Source organism: Stegastes partitus, unplaced genomic scaffold, assembly GCF_000690725.1.
Source record: "Stegastes partitus isolate 25-593 unplaced genomic scaffold, Stegastes_partitus-1.0.2 Scaffold747, whole genome shotgun sequence".
Classification (NCBI taxonomy): Eukaryota; Metazoa; Chordata; class Actinopteri; family Pomacentridae; genus Stegastes; species Stegastes partitus.
In genome coordinates this window covers 130,237-158,013 of record NW_007578478.1, presented here as the reverse complement: position 1 = coordinate 158,013, position 27,777 = coordinate 130,237, and the positions used below count along the sequence as shown (strand labels likewise).

The 27,777-nt window shown below is 43.2% G+C and overlaps 2 protein-coding genes across 2 annotated transcripts; one reads left to right on the top strand and one right to left on the bottom strand.

Annotated features, from left to right (window-relative positions):
- Positions 1 to 854: 854 nt before the first annotated feature.
- LOC103364401 (mediator of RNA polymerase II transcription subunit 13-like) lies at positions 855 to 19,644 on the bottom strand. The gene is made up of 30 exons (XM_008291512.1): positions 18,852 to 19,644; positions 17,853 to 18,087; positions 16,491 to 16,659; positions 13,809 to 13,954; positions 13,485 to 13,682; positions 12,806 to 13,000; positions 12,528 to 12,684; positions 12,331 to 12,438; positions 11,535 to 12,251; positions 11,235 to 11,451; positions 10,560 to 10,590; positions 10,322 to 10,443; positions 10,099 to 10,189; positions 9,816 to 10,012; positions 9,509 to 9,708; positions 8,316 to 9,193; positions 8,049 to 8,216; positions 7,723 to 7,946; positions 7,404 to 7,599; positions 6,930 to 7,305; positions 5,694 to 5,910; positions 4,575 to 4,766; positions 4,244 to 4,467; positions 4,002 to 4,144; positions 3,753 to 3,911; positions 3,473 to 3,655; positions 3,230 to 3,375; positions 2,677 to 2,841; positions 1,900 to 2,000; positions 855 to 1,813 (listed from the first exon to the last, which is right to left on the bottom strand). The coding sequence occupies exons 1-30, from the start codon at positions 18,915 to 18,917 to the stop codon at positions 1,681 to 1,683; spliced, it is 6,354 nt and encodes a 2,117-aa protein (XP_008289734.1). The 5' UTR covers positions 18,918 to 19,644; the 3' UTR covers positions 855 to 1,680.
- A 757-nt stretch (positions 19,645 to 20,401) lies between these two features.
- Positions 20,402 to 27,160, top strand: c18h3orf33 (c18h3orf33 homolog (H. sapiens)). Its single transcript, XM_008291511.1, has 5 exons — positions 20,402 to 20,585; positions 22,129 to 22,188; positions 22,432 to 22,591; positions 24,609 to 24,769; positions 26,498 to 27,160. The coding sequence occupies exons 1-5, from the start codon at positions 20,424 to 20,426 to the stop codon at positions 26,759 to 26,761; spliced, it is 807 nt and encodes a 268-aa protein (XP_008289733.1). The 5' UTR covers positions 20,402 to 20,423; the 3' UTR covers positions 26,762 to 27,160.
- Positions 27,161 to 27,777: the final 617 nt, after the last annotated feature.

Sequence of the window (27,777 nt, the reverse complement as noted above, 5' to 3'; positions counted from 1 at the left end):
TGCTGCTGAAGTATTAGAGGTTAAAACACAAAGTGATCACTGATTTTAAATGAGTCATGCTGTTATTCACAGGACGTTTTATGACGTCCTTTTTTTTAGACTCAGAGATAATAATAATATAATTTTAGTAATTGCAGTTCTATTCTACAGAGGACTGAACATATATCTAAATAATAAATGTAGACATATATCATTATTGCATAAATTAACAAAAAAACGTTAATTTTGTTCATGAAAAATGGAATTATTAAAGTGTTAAACGTATTTGTAGAAATTTTGTTGGTTATTTTTCCTTAACAATATGTATGAATATTTTATTCATATTGTCATGTTTTTGTTTTTCTACACCACTCAGTAAATCAGTGCATGTTTGAGTTAAGAACATATAGTGAAGTCAGTTTAGAACAAGTGACTGAGTTAGATCAGTAGCTACACAAAAAGCCAGTAAGCTTTCTAAAAAAAATCTATATTATGAGTGTGCTGTGATGTACAATTTTGTGCAACCCTCATTGGAGTTTGAGCTACTAACAGCAGCTAAGAGTGGGAAAAAAAACATAGATGAAGCATTAAATCTTTAAGAAACTGACATGTGACAGTATCTATATTGCATAATGTCTTTTTAGTATAAAGCTCGAGTTTGATTCCACATTCTAAGAATGAGTTAATTCTTGTTAACAGCAGTACAAACAGTTATTAAGAATTGTAGGATGCAGTGTTAGAACTCAGGATATCTTATTTATATTTTATTCCATCTCATGTATTTATGCAAATGCGATACTAAATCTCTGGAGCGTCCAAACCTGCTCATACCTTTTCAAAAAAAAAAAAAAAAAGCCACCAGAACAAAGACGAGATAAGGTAGACGCACTTTATTCCTAAAACAGAAGCTGCACCATCAGTAGCGGCACACAATTATATGTACACATATACACACACAATTACCTAAATCTGTTATATAAAATATATAATCTGACAATGTACCTTTTAATTCCTCTTCAGAGCTCATTGAGTTACTGTGCGAGAGACTCTGGAGCCAAAGCAGACAGAGAGGTAAGTCTCATCCACTCATTGGGTGGGACACAAATGCCCAGGCCAGCTTTTTACTTCATTTTTACAGCATGGCAATAGAAAGGTCTGTACCCCTTTTGAAAAAATAATATTCTAAAAGCAATCTACAGCAAATTCACTTGAACAGGTTTATCCGTGTTGTAATTGAGAAAATTACACTTTTTAAACCAATTCCTTTACAGTGAGATGTACACACCCTCTAGGATTTGTAATATATAAAAGATATTAAGCATTAAAAATTCCACATTTAAAAACTTACAATAAATAATATATGCAGGCATTTCATTAAGATAAAATTTCATAGATTGCAATCTACAGTCATTAAAAAGACAATTTATTTCTCCTTTATGAAACGTCCCTTGATCATCCAAAATGCTAAAATGGATTCTTGGCATCTGATTGATTGATTGGAAACTTCCAGTCAGAGTTCTATGTGATACATCAGGGAGGAGGAGGAGGAGGAGGAGGAAGAAGGTGCTTCCTCCACGTTTGCCCTGATGGAGTGTGAGGTCCTTTTGAGTGTCAGGGATTCTTCGTAGCAGGAAATCCACAAATCGTCTGAGCCGATCTCTCTCCAATCCAATCTCAGCAGTTTGATCCCGTTTTTAGAGTTCAGAGCATGTTCATGATAAAGTTGTACATCTGGGTGAGCACCACGAAGTGAACGGGCAGACAGGAGCGCCGGTCCTGGGTGGCAGGGTCGCACGTCAGCCAGGAGAGGGCGTTGTATTGCTCTAGAACAAATCTGTGGCGGAGAGAATGTGTTAATACGCGTGAATCAAACATCGATGTGTGTGTGTCGTAACAGCTGCTTGGGCTTATGGTTCTCACCTGAGCACATCAGAGGTGTGGTTAGAGTCCAGAGGGTGGGAGTGTTTACTGTGCAGAAGCTCGTCTGATTGGACAGAAGACACGTGCAGGTGCAGAGAGGCCTGGGAGATGAAACGAAACATACTAATTAAATCCACGTCTGTATATTGATTTGTCTGAGTGTAGATGGCTCTTTTAAGAGATCTGATGAGTTTATTGGCAGAAAATTAGGCAGCAACTATGTGGATGGCTTGTTATTTTTTAAGCAACAATGCAAAACATGCCCTTCTAGTTTTTTTAACTAGTATCACTGATGGGTAATTACCACAAATACTAAATAGTCCAAGTTACACTGTTCAGCCCGTGTGACTGAATTAGATGTACAAACTGTTAGAAAAAAAAAAGTCAGTAAGCATTCTAAAATGATAGATTTCTTAAGGTAAGCTGCTGTGTGATGGACAATAATCTGCAGGTCTCAATGGAAATAGAGCGAGTAAAGCTATTAAAAATGCAAAAAGGATTAAATCTTTAAGACATTTTTAGAATCTGACATCTCACAGTGCCTATATTGCTCAATGTAATGCATAAGTAGTATTAAGATGTGGTGTGTAGATTCTACATGTCTGCAAAGAACAGACATTACCTGTGATTAAGAGCCATAGTGCTTAGCAGCTAGAAAGTATGCAACTGGGACTATTCAGTATTTGTAGACGTTTTATAGACTAAACAATTAGCAGATACACAGAAATGCTGATTATCTGTACTCCTACTTCAATGTGACTGACAGGAAATCTTTACCTTGAGGAAAAGTGGGCACTGGTTCTGGGCTTGAGGGCAGGCCGACCAGAACCAGTCGGGCAGTGGTCCAGCCTTTGCTGTGGAGACGAAGTAACCCAAAGCCATCGGCTGCTGCAGGATGTTCAGAGCCTCCTCGTGGGACTCCATACGGTCTGCACTCTGACCCTGCAACGTTGAGGAAATGAATGAACAGAGCTTCATCGAATCTGCCTCCCTCCAGCCACAAGGTCTATTTTTAACATTTTTATGTCCTGTTTTAGTGCTACATATGGCTGAACTAACTTAAATTTTTAGTTCTTGTTTTACTAGTGTGCTACATTAACTCAGACAAACACTGCTTCAAACTCCTGACCTTTTGAAACTGAACTGAAATTGTATTTTCTTACTAATTTGAAAGGTAAAACTGACAAGAGGAAGCGACTATATTATTCGTGTAAATAGTGAAACTGCTTCTTAGTTCTCCATCATAGCAGCTAAATTATCTTCATAGTCTTTAACTGACATTATATTGCGACTTTGTTCAATCATTTAGTTTAAAATAAAGGTGACAAACCTTGCTTCCATCTCCCCCCTGGTGGTAGTGGGAGCCAGGAGAGTGACCGGGGGAGGTTGTGGGGGAGTTGGGCAGGATGTTGATTAGGTCTGGATCCACCATGTCGTTGTCAAACAAGTCGAAGAGGCCCATTCCGTCAGATCCATCTGTAGAGAGAAAAACGATTGAGCATCTCTGGATGTTAACCAAGATGATAGTGAAGTGATGCACGTCTTTTGTGACTTTGTCAGCTACAAACCGTACCAGGATTTATGGGGTTGAAGTTGATGTCGATGGGCTCTGCAGTGTTAGTGTTGACCTGCACCATGGCTGAGGTGGGGAACACCAGGATGTGTGTGCAGGATGTATCCTGAGGTGTGCTCAGCTGCGATGTTTGCATGTTGAGTGTGGTGCTGCGACCAAACACCGAACCTGTTGACACAGAGTCTGCAGAGACAAGATGGAGGGTAGACCATTAGAGTCTTTGCAAATGAGGCAAAGCTTACAAACATGCAAGTGTTTTTTTAAATCATGTTTCTTTTACCTGGCATGATGACAAAGGAACCCTGGGGCTCCATGGCAACCAGACAGGCGCTAAGGATGCTGGGAGTGTCAGCAGCAGAGATGCCACACATCCTACATGTCTCCTTCAGACGCTTACTGAGGGACTGTAAGTTCCTCCTGCTCAGAAGAATGCTCCAGTCTGGAACAAGAAGATATGAGCACATTAGTGTGTGTTTATGTATGTAAACATGTCAGCTGCTCTTTCTGCAAACACTGTATGAGTGTGTACCTCTCAGCTCGCCGTGGCCCATCCTGCCGAGCCGCCCGATGACCACCCTCCATGGCAGTGAAGTCACCTGCACCAGGCCGAGACACCACTCCCACAGCTTCTGCAAACCCAGTCGTCTGGCTGAGCCCTTTTTCCTGCGAGCCCTGCAATAACAACACGAGTAGTTTGATTACATACATTTGTCATTAACTAAACTAGTCATTTGTGGTACTGAGGAATAACATGTACACGAGGGCACTTACCTGTTGGGTACATCGATGCTAATGATGCAGGTCTCCAGCAGTTCTCCGTGTTGGTCAGTGCAGGAGGCCAGCAGCCAGCGCTGGTCGTGGGACAGACAGTAGCCGACAAACAGGACGTTGTACTTCTGCGATGCCTCGCCAAAAGTCTCCCCGAGCTCAGTCTGTTTGTCTTTCACTGGAGCCAAAATGAAGGGTGGCGTGTACAGTCGCAGACACTCGGGCCTCTGCACAGAGGACAACACGTGTTAGTTTAACAGAGCAGCAACACAAAGCACAACAACAACACGATGTCAGGCCGCAGTTTAAGATATGCCACCAGACAGGCAGTTACCTCTGGGTTCTTGAGCGCCATGTCGATGGCAAGACCGGGGCCGAAGCCTGTCAGAGCCTTGAAGTTGGTGGAGTTGGGCAGAGGCCGCCGGCACTGAGTGAACACAGAGAATCCCAGCGACTTCAGGTGCTGGCTGTAGACGTGACGCTCCCCGCTGTGAACCGGCTGCAGCAGATACTGGCAGGGAACAATCTGACAAGAAAAAAAAAAACAGCAGCATTTTAAAAGTGGCCTGTGATGTTGGATTTTTTAAGATTTGTTGGAGCTATTTAGTCTGGAGGCAAACGATGGCAGAGTAGGTGCAGATTTAAGAGTTAAATGTCACGTGCGCTTTGTAAGTTTGTCAGTGATTGATTTGCATGTTTGAAAATGGAAAACTTTGGATGACATCAAATGAGATTTCCCTTGAATATCTCAAAGTACAAAACAATGCACAATGTAAAGTGAACAGTACATGGTGGCAGGCTGTACTGGTCTGCATTATTCTCACTGAGAATAATCAGCATTAAGTGGAATTCAAATTTTATTTTATTTAATTTTTTCTCATTAGCAAGCATATTTCTTTTTAAATGGTGGCATAAATGACATCAAGACTGCAGCACATAAACATCACAAATTTCAAAACTGCAACTGGCAAAATGTGAACTAGTACAGGAGTAACTAATTACTACTTCCACACAACAAATATCGCCATGTTGATATGAGCTCAATTTGATGGAAAGGGTTTTTCCACTATCTCTGAGTAAGACGCACATTTTCCAGGACTGCAGGGATATTAAAGCTGCTCTATTCTGCCAGTATAAAAGACTAATGCTGAAACCATTAGCACATTCACGCCTCTTGTGTTTCAAAATTCCCTCTGGCATGTTGATGCAATCTTGTGTCACTGTATCACAGGTGTGGCAGTTACCACCTCTATTAGTGGCCGCTAATGATTCCCCTGCTTCTTCTCACCTCCCTTTGTGCCTGCTGGTAACCTGCTCTGTTGTAGCAGGTGATTAGGGCTTTTTAGTTAAAACTGACGGTGACATTCAGAGAAAGACAACTCGCTGTATTGACTTCACCTCTGCCCAGTATTGATTCTGAATATTTTACAGAGAAAAGGAAACGCCGCCATACCTGCACTGAGACAGCGTTTCTGATGCGAGCAGGCAGGAACTGGAGCATCTCCATGTAGCAGCGCAGCAGACCCAGCGAGTAGGCGCTGGAGTGGACCTCTCTGTCGGCGTCTTCGTAGCTGAAGGGGTCGACGATGTACACCACGATGGCGGGCGGGTAAGAAACAGCGTGGGACTCTCCGTCTGTTGGCTTACCCACTTTGTCTCTCTCCATTGTGCTGTTAAGGAAAGTCAGATAATCACTGAGCAGGTCCACAAATTATCTTAATTAAATCCGTTCAAAAATGTTCATGCTGTTGTAGATATTGGAGCGTATGCAAACTGCGCAGTGTGTAACTTAGTTATGTGCAATGCCAGTAAGGAAATCTGGAGAATTTTCCAAATATAAAGGAGATCTAGGCAGCATTAAGAGATAGTGCTGATAAATGTGTTTTGGAAATATGTTTCTAGTGTAACTAAGACACGAGAAACACTCTGTGGTTTTCACTACTGTAGCATCCCTTCACAAACACATGAGCTCCCCACATTGTTGACAACACAGCCAGAAGGGTTGCCTCTGCTCTGCTCACAATGATGAATCTTAAACTACACTTTAAAGACCTATTCTGAACAATCACATTTGCTCATTGAATTACTATCAAACCATGTATAAATAAATGGATCTGGCATACGCGTACTGCAGAGAAAAAGCACCAATTTTGCTATTTCTTTAATCTATATTTGAATTTTAACATATTCATCATTTGTTCTGGAGAGAAATAAAACTACCGCAAACTCATTAAAATTTGCTAAAATAAAGTCAGAACAACCATTCATCTTTCATCTCTTTTCTTAGTGTTAAAATGGGTTTCTTCATCAACATTATCTTTATTTATTTTTGAAACTGCTCACTGTCCCACAGCACTGCGACAATGTAAAATACTTGTCACTTGGATGGAAATATACAATGTTTGGCTGATACATCAGGCGCCAGCTTGCTCTCTGTCAAGCAGCTGCACATTATAGTGTCTCTCACAGCTTAGAATAATGAAAAAAACAGCGCTTTTGATGTCATCTGTCCTGGGGCAGTACATGCAAGCCAGCTGTGGATAGGCTTGGAGTGAATTATTACCAAGGTAATAATTTTGGTAATTTTTGGGTTTAGGGAGCTATGCTTAATAACTACACATGCTTCTCATGAGTATTGCATTCAGAAAATAGATTTTAATCTGATGTAGCAGCAATAAAAGCCGCCTACCTCTCTGGAGTCTCAGTTGGTGCTTGAGGCTGGTTGGCAGAGGGTCCGTTTTCCGCCAGGCCCCCCGCACCCTGTGGGTTTGACTGGGGTCCGTTCTGAGACGTGCTGCCCTGCAAGCCCGCCGTCCCGAATGGCGAGTAGGAGCTTGGCTTGGCTGAGGTCAGTCCGCCGATCGTCTGGGAGCCTGAGGAGGAAGAGGGAGGCGTGCTGTTGACCTGGGCAGGCTGGGCAGAGCTGGTGCTGGAGCTGGTAGTGTTGGTGCTCTGGAGTCCTGAGGAGGTGCTGGAGGCGCTGGAGGTCTGGGAGGAGGAGGCCGTGGTGGGGCTGCGCTGGGACAACAGAGAGCTATCCAAAGACTGCTCCGACAGGTATGGAGCTGAAACAGGGTCACAAAGTAAATGATTAATCACTATTTCTATAAACTGTGTGACAGCGCTTCCTTTGGATTTTTGGCAAATAGAGCAAACATGTTACCTAGATCATAGCGGCACACTTGAGCAAAGAGTTTGAGTTTATTAAAGGCTTCATTGTTTCCATCTCTGGCAGCCATCTTAAGGAACCAGTCGCTAAGAGGCTGCTCTGTCATGCTCCTGCCTTCTGTGATGCCGACCTTCAATACGCCCTCTGGGTGACTCTTGCAGATGGGCCTGTGTTGCCCCAGCTGGCAGGCCTGTCGAGAAAAGGGGAGTGAATGTGAAATTGAAAGAGTGAATCACTTCTTTCGAACATGAAACTGTTTTTGTAGGCATGTCGGCACAAGTAGGATGAGTTTAATAAATTGCCAGGTGCATACCTCATACATAGCACTCAGATCTTTGAAAAACGTCTTGGCGCCACGGAGCAGGGCGTCATTTTCTGGGCAGATGACAACATATCCCACATCTCTCTGGGAACCAAAAGGATCCAGAAGAAGCTTCTCCCAATAGGGCAACCCAAAAGGAGACAGCACCACAAAATCGTACTCATAACCAACCAAAAAGGTTGGAATGGGCAGAGGCTCAGGAGATTCATCTGTACCTGTGTTTGAAAAGAGGACAAAAGATTCTTTGTCTATTGCCGCAACAAAGTGATCAGCCACCATGACACTTCAAAATCAACATTCTAACACTTTCCACGTACCATATGATCCCCTTCCAGCCATTTTGTGGAACTGTTGCCAGGTGAGTGGTCCCTGAACGCCCCACGAGCGCACACTCCTCTTTTTCTGAATGGTGTCCTGCAGCACAGGCTGGAGTGACAACAACACCCGCAGGACATCCTGAGAGAATAGCTTGCTCATGTCGGCTGCTACAAGAGGAAAAACAAAGACAGAGAAGCCTTTAGTTTGCTACATTCGATGTTAGAAATAGGGATGGTCTGAAGAAATAGGAACATGAGAATACATACATTTGCATTTTGGCCACTGATGAAGACAGGTGCTTTTCACTAGTGTTTCATCTACTTTGCCTCCCGACATGTTGTCCATAAACTGCCTGCCATGCTCCAGTGCCATGTAGCAGTCGTTATAACAGTCTCTCTCTTCCACCCTCAGGAACGAGCTGAGGGCCGAACTCAGCTTGGGGTACTCCACTCCTGCCATTGGAGCGAATGGGTTGGTGCACTGGTCCTGCAGCAGCAGAATTAGCTCATCTGGAGGCTTCTCCTTCAGGCTACCAGCTTTGTGCGTTGTGGAAGCTCGCAGCTCTTCGAAACACCGCTCCGTGTCCCGGCTGGCGTCTGAGCCCCGTCCTACAACATCCAGCTCGTCCTCCAGAAAGAGCCCTGCTGACTGGCCGAAGCGTCGATTTGCGACGGCGCTGAAGCCACAGGTGCAGGGGTACTGGGCCTCGCCGTTGTCTTTGAGGTACACGCCTACGTCTGCCCCTCTGATGTTCATGTTGCAGACGCACACGCAGCAGCTGTCGAAGTTGCAGTCTTTGAAGAGGTTCATGACTGACTCAGAGAGAATGAGGGTGACATAGAGGCTGTGAGCCTCGGGGATGGAGGGTACGGTGGCCGGCTCAACTGAGCTGAGGGGTCGGCAGGTGGAGGGCGTGGAGGCGGGAGAGTAAAGGTCAGAGTTGTCGTACTTGAGGGAGCCCTGGACGCTGGATGGGCCGCGGGGGGTGCGTGGAGTACGTGGAGTGCGAGGCGTGGGCACGGAGAAGCGTGGCGTGGCAGGGGAAGGCAGGATCCCTGTGCCGCTGTTGCTGGGAGGAGCACTGCTGGACATGAAGGGCGTGTGGGTCTGCTGGCTGTAGTCCGGCTCCACACTGGGGACGTTACTGTTGCAGAAAGAAAACCACCGATTAAAACTAATTTCATGTTGTGATCCCTACTCTTAAAAATGGCCCCTTAAGATAACTCTCAGTTTGGCAAAATCACAGTTCAGCTGGAGTGAATTCTGAACTGTAACTGTACGTTAAATGACACAATAACCAGCACAGTAATTGCTACAAACTCTAAATGTTGTAATAATTGCCAAGATTATCAGACACAAATTCAGTAAGTGGCAGTACTGAAATAAATCTGAGAGGATCACTATCTGGATGATGAAAAATTGATAGCGATGACACACTTATTACGCTGAATGCATTTACCTGTCTTTGGTGAGGAGGTTGACGTTCGACACTGGGGGTATCAGTTCCATTTTGCCCATGGTCCAGCTCGGTGTGTACAAGCAATCGTCTGGCAGTTTGATAGGCAACAAACACTGGCTGGGTAGCGTCTTCAGTGGGGCGTACATAGAACAGCCAATGATCGACTGGCACGTCTCTGGCTTGTACACAAAGGAGAAGTCCTGAAAGCAGACACGCTGGTCACTCAACGATAAAGACGAATTACGATCGTGAAAAAACACTAATTTTCCACTCCCTCACTACTTGGCAGCTGTGCCGTGCATCCTACCTTTATTTCAGATGGCTTCGGGCTGCAGAAACCCTCCTCCACCTCCATCTTGAAGTGGTTGTTAAGCTGGCTGCCGTCCAACAAGGTGAGCCCCGCCCCTGCTTCCAGGCTATCCTTGCTCCCGGAGTTCATGGGAGAGTAACCCTGCTGCTCCAGGGAGGGTGGGGTGGGAAACATCTGGTGCAGGTCTGCTGAGCCTAGACAAATAAGACATTATTACTTCTCCTGAAACAACATGTGTATAAAAGTTATGATTAGAGTAAGTGATGCTTAGTCTTCTTACTTATGCAAGACAGGGCATCCAGTGCGGCTGGTTTATTCTCTTTACAGCCAAACTTGTCCTCTGTACCAACTCCGGCTCTTTTTGATCCAGGCTGTGCATCAGGGAAAAACAAAACAATGTACTCAGCACATTTATGTGGCTTCACAGGCCACATCAAGAGCCATTCCTGAATATATTAGAGGTGTAAGAAGTGAAACTTTTGGACTCAAAAAATATCACTTACCGCAAGCTCATCTTCATCTGAATTGAAGATTTTATCCAGGTCACTGTAGGACACCGCCAAGTCGTTCTCGTGGATGAGGCTGGTCGAGGCTGAAGGTTTGCTGCCTGATGGACCCTGACCATCTGCACCGCAAAACAAATTGGAGGGAAGACCACAAATAAGATACACAACTCCAAATATTCTATTTACATAAATATTAAATGTAGGGGCCAAATGGACAAAAAGAAGGCGCTCTCACCATCTGCAGAAGATCCAGCTCCTTCGTCCGCCTGAATCAAAAAAACAGAAAGATAGGAAGAATTATTTCAATGACCAATTCCCAACCTTGTTCCAAAAGTTAACATGTTAAACACAACCTGTAGTGTTTTTAACTACTGGTAGCACTGTATCGTATCACTGTATCGAATGTGACAGACATAAAAACATGAAATTTGATGTTACGATTCAAAGATATATACTGAAATACTGGCAATGAAAATAAGACAAAATAAGCCTTCGCAGATGTAGCACAAGGAAACTGCAGTTTAAATGGGCAAAAATGTACTTTAATATCAGTAGATATGTAGTGAAGTAAATGAAACCATGATTCTGACAGGCATTTAATGCTAAGTTTATTACCCGATTCTCTGCGCTAAAGACACATTTTGGTTGGTGTCAGTGAAGTAATGAGGGTCAATCCCCAAACTTAAACACTGGAATGTGCACTTAAGTACATGGCTACCATTGTGTAGGAAAATAAACAAAACAAAGATTTATCTGTGATATTTACATCTTAGGAATACATACAGCTTTTTTCATATAAGTACACTGATGCTAAAAATTCCAGGTTCCCACTTGTAACTCACCAGGAAATGAAGCAGACTTGAGTAAGAATTGTGTTAAACTATCATCTCAACTTTCATCAGGAACCCACCTTATTTTTCTTGTTTCCCTCCTTTTCATTTCCAGGCTTGTCCTTCTTCTCAGTAAAGCTGAACTCCTCATCTCCCTCTACAAAGGCGTAAGGGTCTGGCTCTTCGCTGTGCTCTCCGTCTCCTGAGGTGGTGGCAAGATGGCTGTTTCTTCGCTGGGCGTAAGCCCTAACCAGCTCTTGGGACACCTTCAGGGGTTGTGAGGAGCTGGACATCAACCTGAGAGGAGAAAATTTGTTTAAAAAAAATGCACAGCCACCTTTGTTTTAATGCATTAGGGGATGAGAAATTCAAACACTTACTCAGTAACAGAGACCACGCTTTCTGCTCCTCCACCTCCACCAAAATCATCTCTTATTTTATCCACAGGTAGTTGGGGTGTCACGAAGTTGGAGGCCTTCTTCCTGGGCAGGTTGAAATACTTCCAGGGGTTGTGGGTGGAGTCCTCACTGGGGCTGATGGCTGAACCGACAAAGACGGTAGGCTCCAAGGTTTCGTTGTAGGCTGCGGGGAAGGGCAAAGGCATAGGCATGTTCTCCAGCTGAGGCTCCTCAGAAGAGCCCTTCTGTGGCATCAGGCAGGGCTCCACCGACGGCGGGTAGAACGGTTGGTGAATGGGTGTGGACGAGTTCTTCATGCCACCTGGAGTCATGTCGCTTTCTACGTGATCGCAGGGATGCGGGCTGAGAGGAGGCGGAGGTGGCGATCCGACGAGGTCTGCAGGAGGACCGTGCGCGTGCAGCGTGGGGGCTTTGGAGGGCACCGTGTCCACGTGGTGCAGGCTGGGATACGAGCCCTCCTCCTGTGATCTCAGACAAAGCCTCTGGGCCTGGGGCTCCAGGGACTGCTCCTCGCTCACAGAGTTGCGGTGGTGAAAAGGTGTCTGTGGCCTCTTCTGCTGCTTCTCCCCCTTCTCCAGCTTCTCGCCCAGCTTGTGCTTGGGGGCCGGCTGGGCAGGCTGGCCTGATGAAGGCGGGTGTCCTGAGGTGCTGCTGGATCGCTGTTTCTGATTCTTATGCCTGTGAGAAAGCAAATAGAACTTACAACAAACTTTCTTCAAAACAAAAATCCCCAGTCAATGCATTCCACTCAACATACCTTGAGCAATTGCAATGTGGCCTATGAGTTGGCTCTACAAAATCCCAGAGTCCAGTTTTGTCTGACTCTTCCTCACAAGTCCCGTTTGTCAAGGTAGTAAACTTCCTCCTGGTAAAAAAAAATTAAAATGTATTCATCAACATGAAGGTACAACTTTGACTGAAAATGTTTGAGGAAGAGATGGCAAAAAAACATACTTGTTCCCTGTACGGTTTATGTTATACTCCTGCCACACAGACTCAACCATCTGACTGGCCAGCCCGCGAGGGATTTTTCCGCCATGAAGGGTGTTGTTAGAGCTGTAGCCATCGGATGCAGACGACAACTTGAGCCACCTCTGGGCAGGCTGATAATCTAAAAGGGAAGGTAGTACAAACGTAAACACAAGTGCAATATGTTACAGAGTCTCACAGAAACAGAGGTTGTTGTGGATGGTAGTGTTTGCTTCTTTTCAATGTGCAGCCCCAGGACTTACCAGTCTGAGCCTCCTCTGGTGACGTTGGAGGAGTCAGAGTAACAGAGGACATGGCAGGATCTCTGTGAGCAGCCTGGCCCTGCTGAGCACCACACAGGCTTCCTGAGGTGTTGGCTGAGCCCTGAGGGACCACAACAGGGAGGTCCGACAGAGGGAGAAGCACCAGGCAGGAAGGGTAAACCATCCTCACTCCCGCTGGAACCAAACACATTTATTCATTGAAAAAAAAAAATGCACATGAAGTGGAAAGAAATGAGCAACACGAATTAGTCATTTATTCATTTTCATCCCAGCAACCAACCCTCTCTAAGAGTTGTTGTTGTGTGATTATTTAGACCACAGATTACTGCGGTAACAAAACATTTGGTGTTGTATTCTACAACTCTTTTCAACCAAGCCAAGTCAAAGAGGGGGAAAAAAATCTGGATTTCTCTTTTTTTGGTAACCTTTTGTAACATGCACTGATCTATCCTTCACATCCTTTTATAAAAAGGACATGACTGTTGAGTTATTCTATTTATTGAAAACACATATGATAAGATGAAATCCAGTAGTCTGTATTTCATGAAAACCCTAAAGTTATTCTTCAAAATTAATTGACATATTGAGTGTAAAGACAACTTCAGTGGTTACATTCAGGCACCTGTCACCATATTATTAATATATCCTGAAGCCTTACCGACAAGGACCTCCACAGCTGCCAGGGAGTCATCCTCCCAGTCTCCATCTTCCATCTTGTCCTCCTGGACCTCCTTAGGATTGGGGCTGATGGGATAAAACTGCCTCCACTCCTCTATTAGCTTCTGAGTAGGATGGTCTGACATCTTAAAAGCCTGGCCAGTGAGGGTCCCATTCAAGCCATATGGGCTCAGGATGACTGTGGGGGGGAAAAGGTGTTACAATACTCATGTAGCATAGCTCCACTAATAAACCCAATTTTAACTAAGACTTGGACCAGTTCCGTTTAACTCATAACTACTGTGTAAAACTTTGGTGTTCTTACCTTGCAAGGGGCTGGAGCTCTGCTGCGCGAGGCTAAGATGTTCTTCGCTCAGTCGCTGAAGAGGCTGATGCTGAGCGATCTCCACGCTCGTGCACACGTTGCTGTCGCCATGTACGAAGAAGGTGAACGCACAAGAAAGGTGCTCGCTGCAAGGTAAATAAGAGACAAAAAAAAAATGCATTGCAATGTTTAGAGGAATTAGTCTGCAAGAAAAAAACATACTATGAAGTGGAGAAAAAAAACAACACTTGGCTAAAGCACCCTCAAAATAATGTAAACCCCTGAAGGCTACTCAGATTATCAATGCACTCTCCATCACTTGCTGTTAAGGAATGACTCAAGAGGAAAAGGCAGGACTGAAAAGGGTGAAGATAATGTTAAAAGTATGATTCTTTGCATATTTATCTCCAAATCATACTTTAAGGTAACAGCGATTGCTTCAGCAGATCATGGGTGGACACATCTCAGCCAATAGACGATGCAGGTAAAACGCACTCTGCTTCACCACACTTCAATTTTTATCAGACTGTCTCGCAACAGACGGGCAAAAAGATGAGTCAAAAATAAACATGGGAACTCATTATAGCCCTGAAATGTTAAAACAATATCCATCTTTATTTTCTAACAACGTCTGGAAGGCCGGGCGGCTAAATACACTAAAATAGTACTTGTTGACATGGTTGCTGTAAAACCACAGTGCACACTCAGCATTTTCCAAAGACTGCTGTGTTTACCAGCCAGAGAGGGCAGGCGACAGCAAGACTGCCAGACTCTTCTGTTCAGAGGTGCTGCTCTGCTGCTACAACACACACTTGTAGACCTCTTTATATAAAAACAGAAGCTCAACACCAGCGAGCAATAAATCACCTCCTCTTCTACGCAACAGCCCCTTTAAAAAAAAACCCAACCAACCAAAAAACATATATATAGCTGCTAAAACTCTCTGAAATCATTGACAAAGTTGCCAGAGGGAACCGAGCCAAAGGGCTGTGCATCAAACACAAGTCATCCTGGATGAGCGCAGCCAAAAAGCTGAGGCTCAAATTAGCTTGTCAGGGAACTCTAGGGTTCCCCAGGCCCCTCATTCAAGAGCAGATGCTAAATCTATGTCACCACCCCGTATGTACGAGAGGTAAGGAAATGCAGCAGTGCAGAACCCCATTCTGAACCAGACAGATATTTATACGCTGCTGCTGGTTCACCGCAAGCTTGTATTTCCAGAAAAACAACAACAATACAGACAAGTTTTGCCTTGCACATAGAAAAAGTGGCGGTGTGGAAATTAAACATGACCCTGGAGCTATATCTCTATTAGCTTCCACACTAATAGAAAAATCACGCAGCATTATGGTGAATGACAATGATTTCACACATCTTGCGCACGAAACCAGGTGAAACTGTGTCATACAACTGTGTCATACGAGTGATGCAATTAGAAAACTGTAATAATCCTGTCATGCGCCATAACATCATTTTATCTGGTATAATTCCAGGAATCTGAATATTCGGAGAAATTGAGGATCTTGGTGACTCAATGCAACTTGGATATAGTTATAAACGTTACATCAGTACGACCACAGTGTGCCTGCCAGGTATAAAACCTTTATGGGAGTTAAATCAGAGCAGCAGATACAGTATTACAGTCAACACTCTAGTGTCATGGTTACAAAGCTCAAAGAAAGCCGTGTGTGTATTTGTTCAAGCCATTCTCCTTATAAGAAAATGATGTCTCATCCCTAGAAACAGATAGACTCTTACAACAACACAGTGGAAACAGTACAGCTGCAAGCATCATCAATCTACTTGAATCCCAAATGGGACTTTTAATGATTAAAGGATGTGAAAGGCCAGAATCTGTTATGCTAACTCTAAAGCACAACCTCCATAGCAATGAAGACCTCTACTCAAAGAGGCTTTCCTCAGTTTGTACACAAATGCATGAAACTCCCCCGTGATCCGCCTGTAACGCGTCTAGAGCAAGCACTTATCAAAAGTTCTTATGTAAAATCTTGCATGCATGCTTCCAACACTGCTCCCGACAAACATGTCACGTTTCACAGTGCATCCAGCTCTGTGTAAAGAAAACTGTAATAGCCAACCCCCACATGCTGCAAATCTTGACCAATTCTCCAACAGCAAATACTGACTAATGTCCAGGCCTTCAGCACAAGCACAATTCATGGCACCTTTTTTCTGCTGCCATGTTTATCTTCAGCAATTGCTAGTTCTTTTCTATTATGAAGAGATTGCCTTAAAGTGTGCAGTGTGTGTGTAAGCTCTACTTTTGAAATAAAAGCGACGAGGACCTTCACTATTTGTGATGCTGTTGTGACTAATTTAGTTGAGCTATATTCTTTTCTGATTTCTTGACATCTGAGTCTCTTGAAATCTTTATTCTTACTAGAATGATTCCACTATGAAACACGTTCAAACATTTAGATTTACAGCAGCTTCACACTAACCAACTGAGAAAAGCGTTCGTGTCATCAAAAGCAACAGAGGGCTACATATAGCACCGCCAAGTTGTTGTACTGCAGAGATGCATGTAAATTATGGTGAACAGAAGTGAACACACCCCAGCTATGAGTTGTGAGCAGACCATTAGCGGAGTGCCGGCTTTAAGTTAAGAATTTATGGCATGTCATATAACGTTGCTGTCTGCAATTTTGAAGCTGGCCATACCTTTTATTAATGCTCTTCTCCTCCTTTTGGTACGGCTTGACAAACCACTTTCCAATGCGAACAAAGCCACGGTTCATGAGGCAGCGCTCCAACAGGTTGTGAATGGCTTTGAACAGGAGCGTTCGACACTCATAGGACAGGCCACTCTCCCACTCACCATCCTCCTCACCTGAAACAAAACAGATGCATTAAACCACATTGTTCTGACAAGCAAACCTTTCTTCTTCCTGATAAAGCTAACTGCCCCGTGTTAAATGTAAACTGCGGTGTGCTAGATTTGTTTGACATACATGCAAAGACTTAGTTTGGTTTGCAAACATCACACCACAGTAATACCTCAAGTGGCCCATTTGAACATAAGAAAAACATCTGATCTCTACATTCTTCCTATTAGTTATTTCTGAAACCAAATGATCCAACCCTGTTGCTGATGTATCTGACAGAAAGTTAGTCTTTTTATATATATACACACACACACACACACACATACATAGATGATATTGTGAAAAGTTCTACATTTACTCTGAATCTTCACTCATTACATGCTGCTCTGGTCATGGATATGTTTTTTCCAAGAGCCATACTTGCATCCAATTGCAAATTAAACCATTCAGCTCTTTTTGCAGCTTAGCTGAGATTTATAGAAATGTTACCAACTCTTTCTCTGAAATGACAAATATATGTTGCCTGAAAGTAACACTTGACCTTCACTGAGACAGGAGACAGAATACCTGGTCACTGTGTCAGCCCCTAAGGGGAATTCTTTTCACAGAGATGCATATCAACAAAGGAAGAGTGAACTTTCATCCAAAAATTGAGACTATGTCAGGTGACTGATGGAAAAGAACTTGCTCTAATGCTACCATACAAGTCTGTGCCTCTGTGGCTATGAGCCAATGGATTCCACAAGGCTTTAAATACTTTAAAAGACCTGTTAGCCACAAATCAGTTAGGCTTTCCTAACTTATTATCATCAGACTTTGTATCATTAAAAATGCATTATAACTCTTTGCCACAGTTCAGAATGATTGGCCTCATTGTTTAACACGAAACATGTTTAAACAGGATCCCAATTTCTGCAAATGGAACTATTTTACCGGCATTTTTCTGTTAGCACAGCTGCTCGAGAAAGTATCTGGTATTAACATCAAGAATTACACTCTTGAATTTATTTTGTTCCACTGCCACAGAACTGAACTAATTGCTAGGCTTGCAAAAGAATACACATGTGATCTAAGGTAGATGTACCAGTATTGCTGCTACTTACATCTGTGAATGAAATATACATTTTGGTGTAATAAATTTGGATATGCTGAGAATTACAAGTCTTGCAGAACTCATGGAGATGTGGGATCCACTTACTTGAGAGCTCATTGTGAATAAGCTCTGCAAAACTGGGGTCATCCCCCCACCAGAAAAGCCAGAGCTCTCTGCGACCAGGGGTGTGGTGCCGTCTCCACACACTCAGCACATCTGCCGCCAGGCATCGGCTGAAACTACACAAGATAGGGTCCTCCTCAGTCACAGGAAAAAGGATTGGCGAAGAGGTGGGTCCTTGCCACACAAAACGCCGCCATTTTATTCCAGTCAAATCAGCCTAAAAGAGAAGAAAAACAATGTGAGAATGAGCACACAGCATAGCTGCACAGCATCTGACCAATTGTCAGTTGTTGACTGCATAACTGTGCATGTGTGTGTTTATTCCCCTACACACACACACATGCACACACACAGCAATGGGAAGCTTAACATTGTTTTTCTGGTCATACAGAAAACCTTTTTTAAATGAAAAAAGCAGAGAATTGAGGCTTGTTGACATCATTGAAAGTTGTGCAATACTTTGTAAATGTGCTGCCCCAATCATACGTAAATACATGATATAATCAAGAGTTAACAACACAAACTGCAAGTCAATCTAACATCAGGTTAGTTGGTCAAATTTATTGTAGTAACTGTCTGACTTCATATCTAATTAGTATTTCATTTAATACTGCAGTGCTCCTTATAATAAGTAAAAAAAAATAAGGTGTGTTGAACAGGTTTTAAATAATTAGCCTGTTGACCTGACCTGTTACCACTATGTAACTAACGCTAACGCTAGTTGAATATTTGTGTAACCACTGCAGTGTAAACACACGATCATGCTATATTCACTAGCAAACCTTTAATATTGTTGCCTTGCAGTATGTGCCGTCTCTGTTATGAAAGTTAGCTAGATCACGATTTGCAAGTTGCAGGCCCGATGCCTTCACGCCAGTCTGCAACTGACGTTACAAAGCTTGTTGCCTTATTAGCCAAAATGGCTTTCTGGCCTCTCAGTATCACAGCTAACGCTAGCTAGCGCACAGAGCAGAGTCTTACCAGGCAGAAGAGGTTGGAGTGGCAATCCTCCAAACTGGCCCCGTTTGGTACAAAGCACGAACTCATCCTTTCACTGCGTGGTTGTATCGTTGAAGTCCATTGTCTCAATCACCTTCGGGGCAATAGCTGATCTCGGTGACTCGCTAGCGAAGCGATGTTCAGTTGTAATTATCCCGTTAAAGCGCTGACCAACTTGCTAGCTACAGCTAGCTACCGCTAGTCAAACAGACAACTTCTAACCGGCGCTAGCCACCACTAGCCTGGTAGCTAGGCTAACGTTAGACGGGCAGCCAGATAGCGTCAACTGTAAGCTTCTAGCTATTCGATTCATCAATCCTATTTGAAATGTATTGTCTGATCTCGTTAGCCGCAAGCTTGCTGCTACATTACCTTAACATCAAATAGTCAACGTTAGCACAACCTGGGCAGACTAACGCTAAATCCAACACCAGAAAAGTTATATGCGCAATAAAAATACAAGCTGGAAAACTAAAAAAAACTTCATCCCGAAAGCTTAGTCCCTGGTGTGCTAATGCTAAAGCCAGCTAGCTGATCTGAAACAATTTCAAAGCAGAGGAACTCTCCCCTCCCCCTGATCTCTGCTAGCCTGCTAGCACGCAAGCTAACATACCAGAGCTCCAGCGCTAGCTTGCTAGCTAAATAAAACAATTAGCTACACCGCCCTCCCTTTTCGCTAAAACCACCACGGCGCTCCGTCATAGTAAAACTACTCTTAAAACGGACGAAATGCCAAACTGGCGAGACTACTCATCGGCTACTCCTCTCTGACTGATCCATGGGTCCTGCAGATTTCCATTATTTCAGTTCATGGATTGAATTCTTTAATGGCGGCCAGGAGGACAACTCTGCCTCTCAGCTCCTATTGGCCAATTTGTGGTAATGGGGGCGTCATCCGGCTTCAAGTAGCTCCATGACTTCACAGTTTACAAGATGAAAGCTCCAGTGCATCTGTCATACAGTGGTCACTCCTCAGTGATGTATGTTACCAAACATGTTTCACTGTACAACATCTGCTGCGTGGGTCAGACCAGAGAATTATTTAGGAATTTGTCGGAGGGGAAATGGGCCTTTTTTTTGTTGTTGCAGAGACTATACCTTTTTATGAATGTTAGTATTTTTTTTTTTTAAAAAGGGGGGGTTATTTTATTGTGTGATCGAGCCGTTTGCTTTGTGCATTGCATTGTGCTGCAGATATGAAGTAGTAATCTAGGTCAAATTGTGCAGACAAAGATGAGTACGTCACTGATCCCAGCGGAATTTATTAGGTTAATAATATGATTTTGATCTGCAGCGGTGCAACTTTTGTGCTCTGCTAGGTAACTGTGCAAAAAAAGGGGATTTAGGTGTAGCTTTAACATTCACAGCGCAAAAATAAAATATAAAATAAAAATAAAAAACTACATTCCACTAATTTTGGGGGTCCTGCTTTTGTAACATATCAACTTGATGCAGTCGCTCCATCCTGTCGTATCCGAGGCAGGCCACAGGGCGGAGACTGTGCGCAGGCCTCGCTGCTCCCGGAGCGTCCCTCCCAAAGAGGCGGGGCTTCGGATGCATCGAGAAAATGTCAACAACATGCCGGAGACTTCCACGGAAACAGAAACTGAGGAGGGGACGAAGGACAGACAACAAAGAGATGAAGCCGCCCGCTCGTCTCGCAACGTCGTGTCCTTAGTATCTCAGTTCGCAGATGATAATTTAACCCTTGTGCGGGTAGGAGTCTCCTTTGTTTGAAAGCAGCGATGCATGGGCTCGAATGTACAATATGATCAACCCACTGGCATACTGTACGTGCACACCCTGCATCTACCTGGGATCTTGCACTTGGTGGTGGATTTTTTGTGGGTAAAAATGAGAGCGATGGGGACGTACAAGAAAGAAATATGAGTGTTAGTGAAAGCATTCATGGCCAACTCCCTCCAAGCTACACCTCAGTCATTCCACTCAGCAGATATCCTGGTTTTGGCAGCTTTTAGTGCTTCCTGTGTCACTACCACTGTCTTTTTCATTGTCAGTCTCCAGAACAGCTGGGTTGATGGTATCCACATATACGCCGATCAGCCACAGCATTAAAATCACTGACGGTGTGAGTGCGTAACACTGATCAGCTGGTTGCACAGTAATGTCCTGCTGGAAACCCTGTGTCCTGGTATTTGTAATATGATGCAGACCAAACCACAGCTCCCCTATGAGGGTACTTCAAAAAGTTCTCGGCCTCACCACGAAACAAGCTCTCATTTCAGAGCATAACCGTATCCTACAAAGCCTTATATCACTGTCCGCTAGAACTCAAATGTTTAAAGCAATCAAAGAAAAAAGGAGAGGAACGCTTTGAGCTGGCTGCTGTTGCTCTACAACAATGCATCCATCCACATGGCACAGGTGGAAGAAGCAGCCAAATGTGGCTTTGAAGTGTTGCCTCATGCACCTTGTTCACCCATCTGACTTCTATCTGCTTCCTAAACAGAAATTGACATTTTAAGCGTTGGTAAAGTCGTGTATGGTGTTGAGGAGTATCTGGAGGCTTAAGATGAAATTTCTTCCGCAAAGAGATAGCAAAGCTTAAACATCAGTGGACCAAGTGCATTGAAATTACAGGAGACTATGTATAAATATCGTGCAAGGACAATCCTCTCTTGAGATGCTTTTCTGGTGACGGCAAAAACTTTTTAAAGCACCCTTGTATATGGCAGCGGCCTCTCCCAGCAATGAGCTCCTTCACACCACAAAAACTGCCTAGAACCTGCTTGAGGAATACAACAAAGAGCTTCCAGACTCCAGGGGATGATCTACAGAGGCCTCACCCCAGTGGCCTGTGGTTCAGGTGGTAGAACGGGTTGTCTACTAATGACAAGGTCCACCACCGTCCACTGCGCCTTCATATGTCAAAGTGTCCTTGGGCGAAACACTGAACCCCCCAAAAATGTTGCTTCGCTCTGTCGCCATTGAGAGTATGTGTGAATGAAAAGCACAATGTAAAGCGCTTTGAGTACCACTAAGGTAGAAAAGCACCATACACGTGCAGACAATTTATTCTGCAACCCCTGTTTATGTCTTGGTGCAAAAAAACCTGAGGACACCACCTCATAGGTCCCATGTCCTGACAGGTTGGAGCTGTTTTTGGCAGCACAAGGGTAAACTATTTAATATTAGTCAGGTGGTTTTAATGTTGAGGCAGTTTGTGCATACAGCCTGACGGTATCATTGTCATTCTGTCAACTGTATTCTATTAACTGCTGTCTCTTGTTTCACACAGAACATTAGCACTGGACTGGCCATCGCTGGCGTGATTGTAATAGCAAGGAGTATCAAACTGGTAAGAGAGAAAACACATGCTGGGGGGAAAAAATGGACCTTTACATGCTGATTAGATTGCAGATTCAGCTAACTACTGCCTGTTCAAAAACATTAAATCATAATTCTCTTTGGTTCAAGTGTGGAAATGTACAGAGAATTCTTATTGCATAGTCTGAGACACGTAGGATGTTAATGAATTCCATTTTCACATATTTTACCCAAATACACCATTAAATGTCCCATTCTCACTCAACCTCTCCAGATGACCAAATTTACAGCTGCATGCGAGATCCCCGCCCGTTTTATTGAGAGGAACGTGAGCCTTCGTGGGAAAGTTCATTCCATCACAGAGAGAGGACTCGAAGTGGAGCATGTCCCAATTTATCTGCCAGTTCTCTCTCCATTACTTTCAAAGCACAAGGGTAATACCGGGGATGGGGGGGGGGAGGTATCCTTTGAGGAAAATCATGAGAGCGTGTGCACTATAACGCAAGAAATACACACAATTTAGAGCCAGTGATTTATGACCAGCTTGTATGCCAGCGCTGACAGTTTCTGAGTGGAGTGTGTCCTTTGCAATAACAGCTAATGAGGCATTCGAAAGCATCAAACTCGCTTCTGGAGTGTAATAATTTGCAGCAGGCGCACCTTTGTATCTTGTTACGCCGAAGATGCTACCGTGACATTTTTTTGCTTTGTAAAGTCGGAGTCAGATAAATTTTTATCATCTTGTCGTGACTGAGAGCGAGAGGTAATCCTGTTAGCTGTTATATCAAATCACGGTTCTCGCTGAGTAATAAAATCAAGAGGCCCATGCTTTATGCAGAGTGCAACATCAGCTACTTCAGTGTGAAGGACTCGTATGAAGAGACCACTGTGGGTTTCGGTTGTAACCTTTGTTCCTTGTGACCCCCACGCTTCAAAGCTGATTAGATCAATTGTTTGGGGCGGTGGTAATTTACTGATCGTTCATGGATCTTCTTGGTCAGAACTGCTTATTTGCTACAAGCAGTCCTGACTATCTTAAAACTCTTTTGACACTGACTATTTGATATTGAGAATCAAAAACCGTCATGCAGTGAAAGCTGACATTAAATTTCTTCCCAAATTTGAAGTCTTTGCCTCCCAGGTCACATGAGTTTAACTGACCAGGATACTCAAAAATTAAAGTAACTATATGCGCAAAGGCTGAAAAACTTTATGTGAAGTATAAAATGTGGTAAAGCCAATTTTTTTCAACCTAGTCAGTTTAGGTTCTTGTGCAGTTGCTTGTGTTTACACGTCATTTAACATCTGAAAGGTTTGAAATCAGAAGTTTTGGAACCTTCAGGAAATTTTATCCAAGGATGAACCAGACATGTGGAAGTCCAAAGTTCTCTTCCTGATATCTTGGCTGATTTCTTTAGATTCTCCCTTGTTGTCACAAAAGGAAGCAGTGTGTTTGAAGTGTGCCTTAACCTTGTATGGGGCAAGTGACCGTATTTGGTAACTTCCTTAGACGTTCAGTATGTCCACCCTGTGCTTCTCCTTGAGGTTGAAGGACCATGTGCACTTTGATATAGTTTTTATACTAGTGCCAGGATCACTACCTTACAAATAAACGTCACTCAACAAATGTTCCAGGCACTTTGTAAACACTTTGTTACTGATTTGCATTGAACTCCACTTTGATTTATTTGTTGAGATTAGTGCCATTAATACCACTACCCCAAGAAAAATGTTACTAAATGAACCTGCCAAGAACTTTATAAATACTTTGTTACTGGTTGTGTAAGTATCATTGGCTCAAACTAAAATGTTTTTAAATATATATATATATATATATATTTTGCAGTTTGTTACTCCTTTTTTTAAACCGTAGACGGGCAAGTTACCATATATGGTGACTTCATTAATCTTGATTTACAACATTTTTCTTTTTAAAGTCACAAAAGTAAAAATATCTTGAAATATCCCTCAGTAACACCCTAGGGTTGAACTTTTCATTTTCCAAGTATTTCAAGGAGTGCCCTATAAAGGATTAAAATAAATCTACAAGTGTGCCTCCAATTAACTCAAATGTTGTCAATGAACCTATTAAAAGCTTCCAAAGCCATGACATCATCATCTGGGCTTTCCCAGATAGTTTGAAGACATAGTAATCCAAGTGTATGTAAACTTCTGACTTTGAAAAAGCAATAAAAATTGACCTTAAAAATCCTCTCTCTCATTATATTGACATTTAGCAAATAGAAGTAATTTTGGTAATCCTAACTGACCTAAAACAGGAAAAGTATAATCTGATTTAATGTCAGCTAGTGAGTGGAAAAAAATGTTTTCTGTCTTATTATATGGTGTATGTAAACTTCTGGATTCAACTTTGGAACATGAAACTTAACAGGCCTGCTGTTTAACTGGTGATGTGGAAATGATAAATGTGCCCTTCTGCATCCTCTTCAGATGCTTCCCCGTCTCTGTTGCTGGTGCATCTCGCAGGAGTGGAGCTGACACCAGAGGGACGAGTGTGGCTGCAGCAGAAACTGCCTCCTGCACAAACAGTGTGGCTGAAACTTCTCAGCCGAGAGGACGACGTACTGCACTGTCTGGTGTCTCAAAGCAGGGCGAGTATCAGTCAGTGTTTTTATCAAATCCCCTCCATTCTTATCAAGATAGGGCACTAAGTATTTGTTGTTTCAGCACACAGCATCTCTAAAACAGAATGAAACAGCTGAGTGTGCACTTTGTTGGAAAGGATAATTGGCAGATTTAGAGAGGAGTCATAGACCAGAAATCACAAGTCAGTGAAGAGCTGCGGTTCAGCGATGCACAGAGTTAATGAGGTTGTTGATTGTGGCTTATGGGATGTTAATAGAAGAAGTTAATAGACATTTTGTGGACCAGGATCACGTTGTCTAGAGAGATTTCTTGGGTTACAAATGATGAAATTAAAGACAGTGAAGTGCTTGGTGACACGCCACAACCAGCATCCAGCCGGCAGCCCCGTTCTCATCTTTTTCTTTTCATCAGTGGTATCATGTCATTTGAATAAAACAGGATTTTTAAAGTGGCCTCTCACAGTCATTGATTAAAGGATTGTCTGTATGCTGGTCACACTATCTCATCATTGTCCTCTGTGGCCACACCTGATTGGGGTGTGGTTCAACTCAGTGCTTAAACATTTGTCACCAGTTAAACAGCTCAGTAATGTTTTGTGCGAAACGGGCTGAACTTAATCCTTTTCTAACCACAACAATAGAAGTGAGATTTTTAAGCTTTTCTTTAGGTACAAAAGAACGTCATTTGCATTAAACATTTTGTTCAACACACTATATATTATTGCATACATTATTTGTCAAAATTGAATACGTATTGCATCATTGATAACAGTTTGAGTCCAAAGACAGACGTGGTAATTTATTTGGTGATTCTACATTGGCGTGTGAGTGTAAGCATTGCTTGTCTGTCTCTCTGTGTTGGATGAACTGGCAACATGGCCGCGGTGTCTTCTGCCTCTCGCCCAAGGTCAGCTGGGATGGGCTCCCCGTGACTTAGCAAAGGACAAATATAACATAGCCTGTATTATGTGTTTGGAGGAGGCTGAAGTTTCTGGTCTGTAGTTGTAGGATTGCACTTCTAGGACCTTTGTTTGTCGCACCAAATTGGATGATTCAGTTTTAAAGGTTTGTTCCACCCAAAATAATAGTCTCTGTCCAAATTTTTATTTTTTTTAATTTTGAAGGTGTATTCTACCTAAATAATGCTCTCTAACTAATAAAATATGTATTCCAAGGTTTATTCCATCCAAAATTCAGTTTTCTTTCCAAGTACCTATAGCTTTAAAGGTTTATTCTTCCTTAATAGGACTCTCTAAACAACAAAATATACAAAATATGTGTTTAAATGTTTATTCCACCCAAAACTGAATATAGTTATAGAATAGAATAGAATAGAATAGAATATAGATAGATAGATAGATAGATAGATAGATAGATAGATAGATAGATGCTTTATTCACCCCCTTGGGGAAGCAATAAGGTGCCTAAAAATGCTGGTATTTACATAGGATGTACAAAAATCATTAATATTTACAATAAGCAAAGCAAATTGGCAGTATTTACAATAAGATACAATGTCATTACAGAATACAAAAAATAGAATATGACAATGTAGAAAGATGCAATATGAAAGAATACAACGAAAAAGTAAACGAAAATCCTAGAAATTTCCTAGAAATGCCGCCTCCTCTCCTGCAGACACATCTTACTTGTTAGACCAAATTGATGGATAAAAGCAGTTTGTTCTCTATAAATTTTTTATTTTTTCTCTGTCTCCTCACATGTCTCCAGCAGGGGTCCTTATGGAGCTACTGTTTGAACGACGAGGTCCTCAGACTCGGCCTGGCTCGCACCGCACCCGTCACTGGAGTCCTGCCCGGCTCTCGCCTCTACTGGCGTCTCCACAAACGGCTGCACAAGGCAGAGGTGAAAGCCGAGAGGAAGGGCCGGGGTCTGTGGAAGGAGGACAGCCTGTGGGAGAGGACTTCCAAGGCCATTAGGGACAGTGCTCTATTCAGATTGATGAGGGGGATCTTTAAAAGGACTCGAAGTGACTGACGACCAAATCCCCCCCCACCAAAAAAGTTCTTTCAGTTGCAAAACCTGAAATAATCAAAAAGTGGCACTATTCTTTGTCATTTAAAGACGCACATCTCTACTGTTAATGAACTCTTGGGACAACAGGATGACAAAGGAGTTTAGAAATCTTGCAAAAGCCTGAAAAATAATCCAGTGTGTCAGATTTTCTTCTTAGGGTATGAAAACGCTTTAATTTTCACAGAGCAAGAAGTCATTTTTCACACTAAATCCCTGTTACACCTGTTGCGAAGGCTGACTCTTACTGTGCTGCCCAGAAGTTAGAAATCATTTTACAAAAAAGGTGGTTTAAAGCTTTGTCTCAAATCCTGATACTAATCCCTGAGCTTTCATTACCCATTAAACCACAGCTGAACACAGCTTCCACTGTTGTGTGTCTGTTGTGTGTGTGTGTGTGTGGGACACCCCACTGAACACAAGACAGGGGCGGGGTATGTTAATGGTCTTCCAAATGGAGAGGGGGGTCCACTTGTCCACAGTTGCTATAGAAACACCAAATGTGAAACACAAAGCGAACCAAAGGCTAAACCCTATATTGGTGGCCCTCAAACCCCATGGGAGCCTTATATGTAGTGAGTGAGGGGGCTTTAAGTACCAATAAAGAGGGCCCTTTTAGCTGTAATGTGACCGAGACATCAGAGTATTTAAGCACAGAAATAGACGGGAAAAGGAGGCCGAGGATGGGATTCAACTCCAGGATGCTGAACGCTGGTTTTGTTATGAAATAACACAACAGAAATCATCTAGCAGCTCATTTTATTCCACCTGCTCCATTATTTTGCACTTGCTCCTGTTATAAAAATGACACCATGTGCCTCTGGGTGCCATATAGTTGTTACCCGGCTTCATCCATGCGAGGCAGAGGTGGAGCAGGTCCTCCAATTGAGGCCAAACTGCGATGGGGGTGCAGGGCGAGGAAGGCTAAGGAGGAGAGGGGGGGATCTCAGTGTAGTGAGAGGTTGTACCGAAGCGGTCAA

What these genes read in the sequence shown, in the direction of transcription:
- c18h3orf33 (XM_008291511.1), top strand. Translation starts at nt 20,424, where the DNA reads ATGCATCGAGAAAATGTCAACAACATGCCGGAGACTTCCACGGAAACA. An exon ending in TAGCAAGGAGTATCAAACTG is followed by an intron (nt 22,189 to 22,431) that starts GTAAGAGAGAAA and finishes CAACCTCTCCAG; the next exon opens with ATGACCAAATTTACAGCTGC. An exon ending in GTCTGGTGTCTCAAAGCAGG is followed by an intron (nt 24,770 to 26,497) that starts GCGAGTATCAGT and finishes TGTCTCCAGCAG; the next exon opens with GGGTCCTTATGGAGCTACTG.
- LOC103364401 (XM_008291512.1), bottom strand. Translation starts at nt 18,917, where the DNA reads ATGAGTTCGTGCTTTGTACCAAACGGGGCCAGTTTGGAGGATTGCCAC. An exon ending in AGCGTGGTCTCTGTTACTGA is followed by an intron (nt 11,452 to 11,534) that starts GTAAGTGTTTGA and finishes TTCTCCTCTCAG; the next exon opens with GTTGATGTCCAGCTCCTCAC. An exon ending in CAGATGAAGATGAGCTTGCG is followed by an intron (nt 10,190 to 10,321) that starts GTAAGTGATATT and finishes CCTGATGCACAG; the next exon opens with CCTGGATCAAAAAGAGCCGG.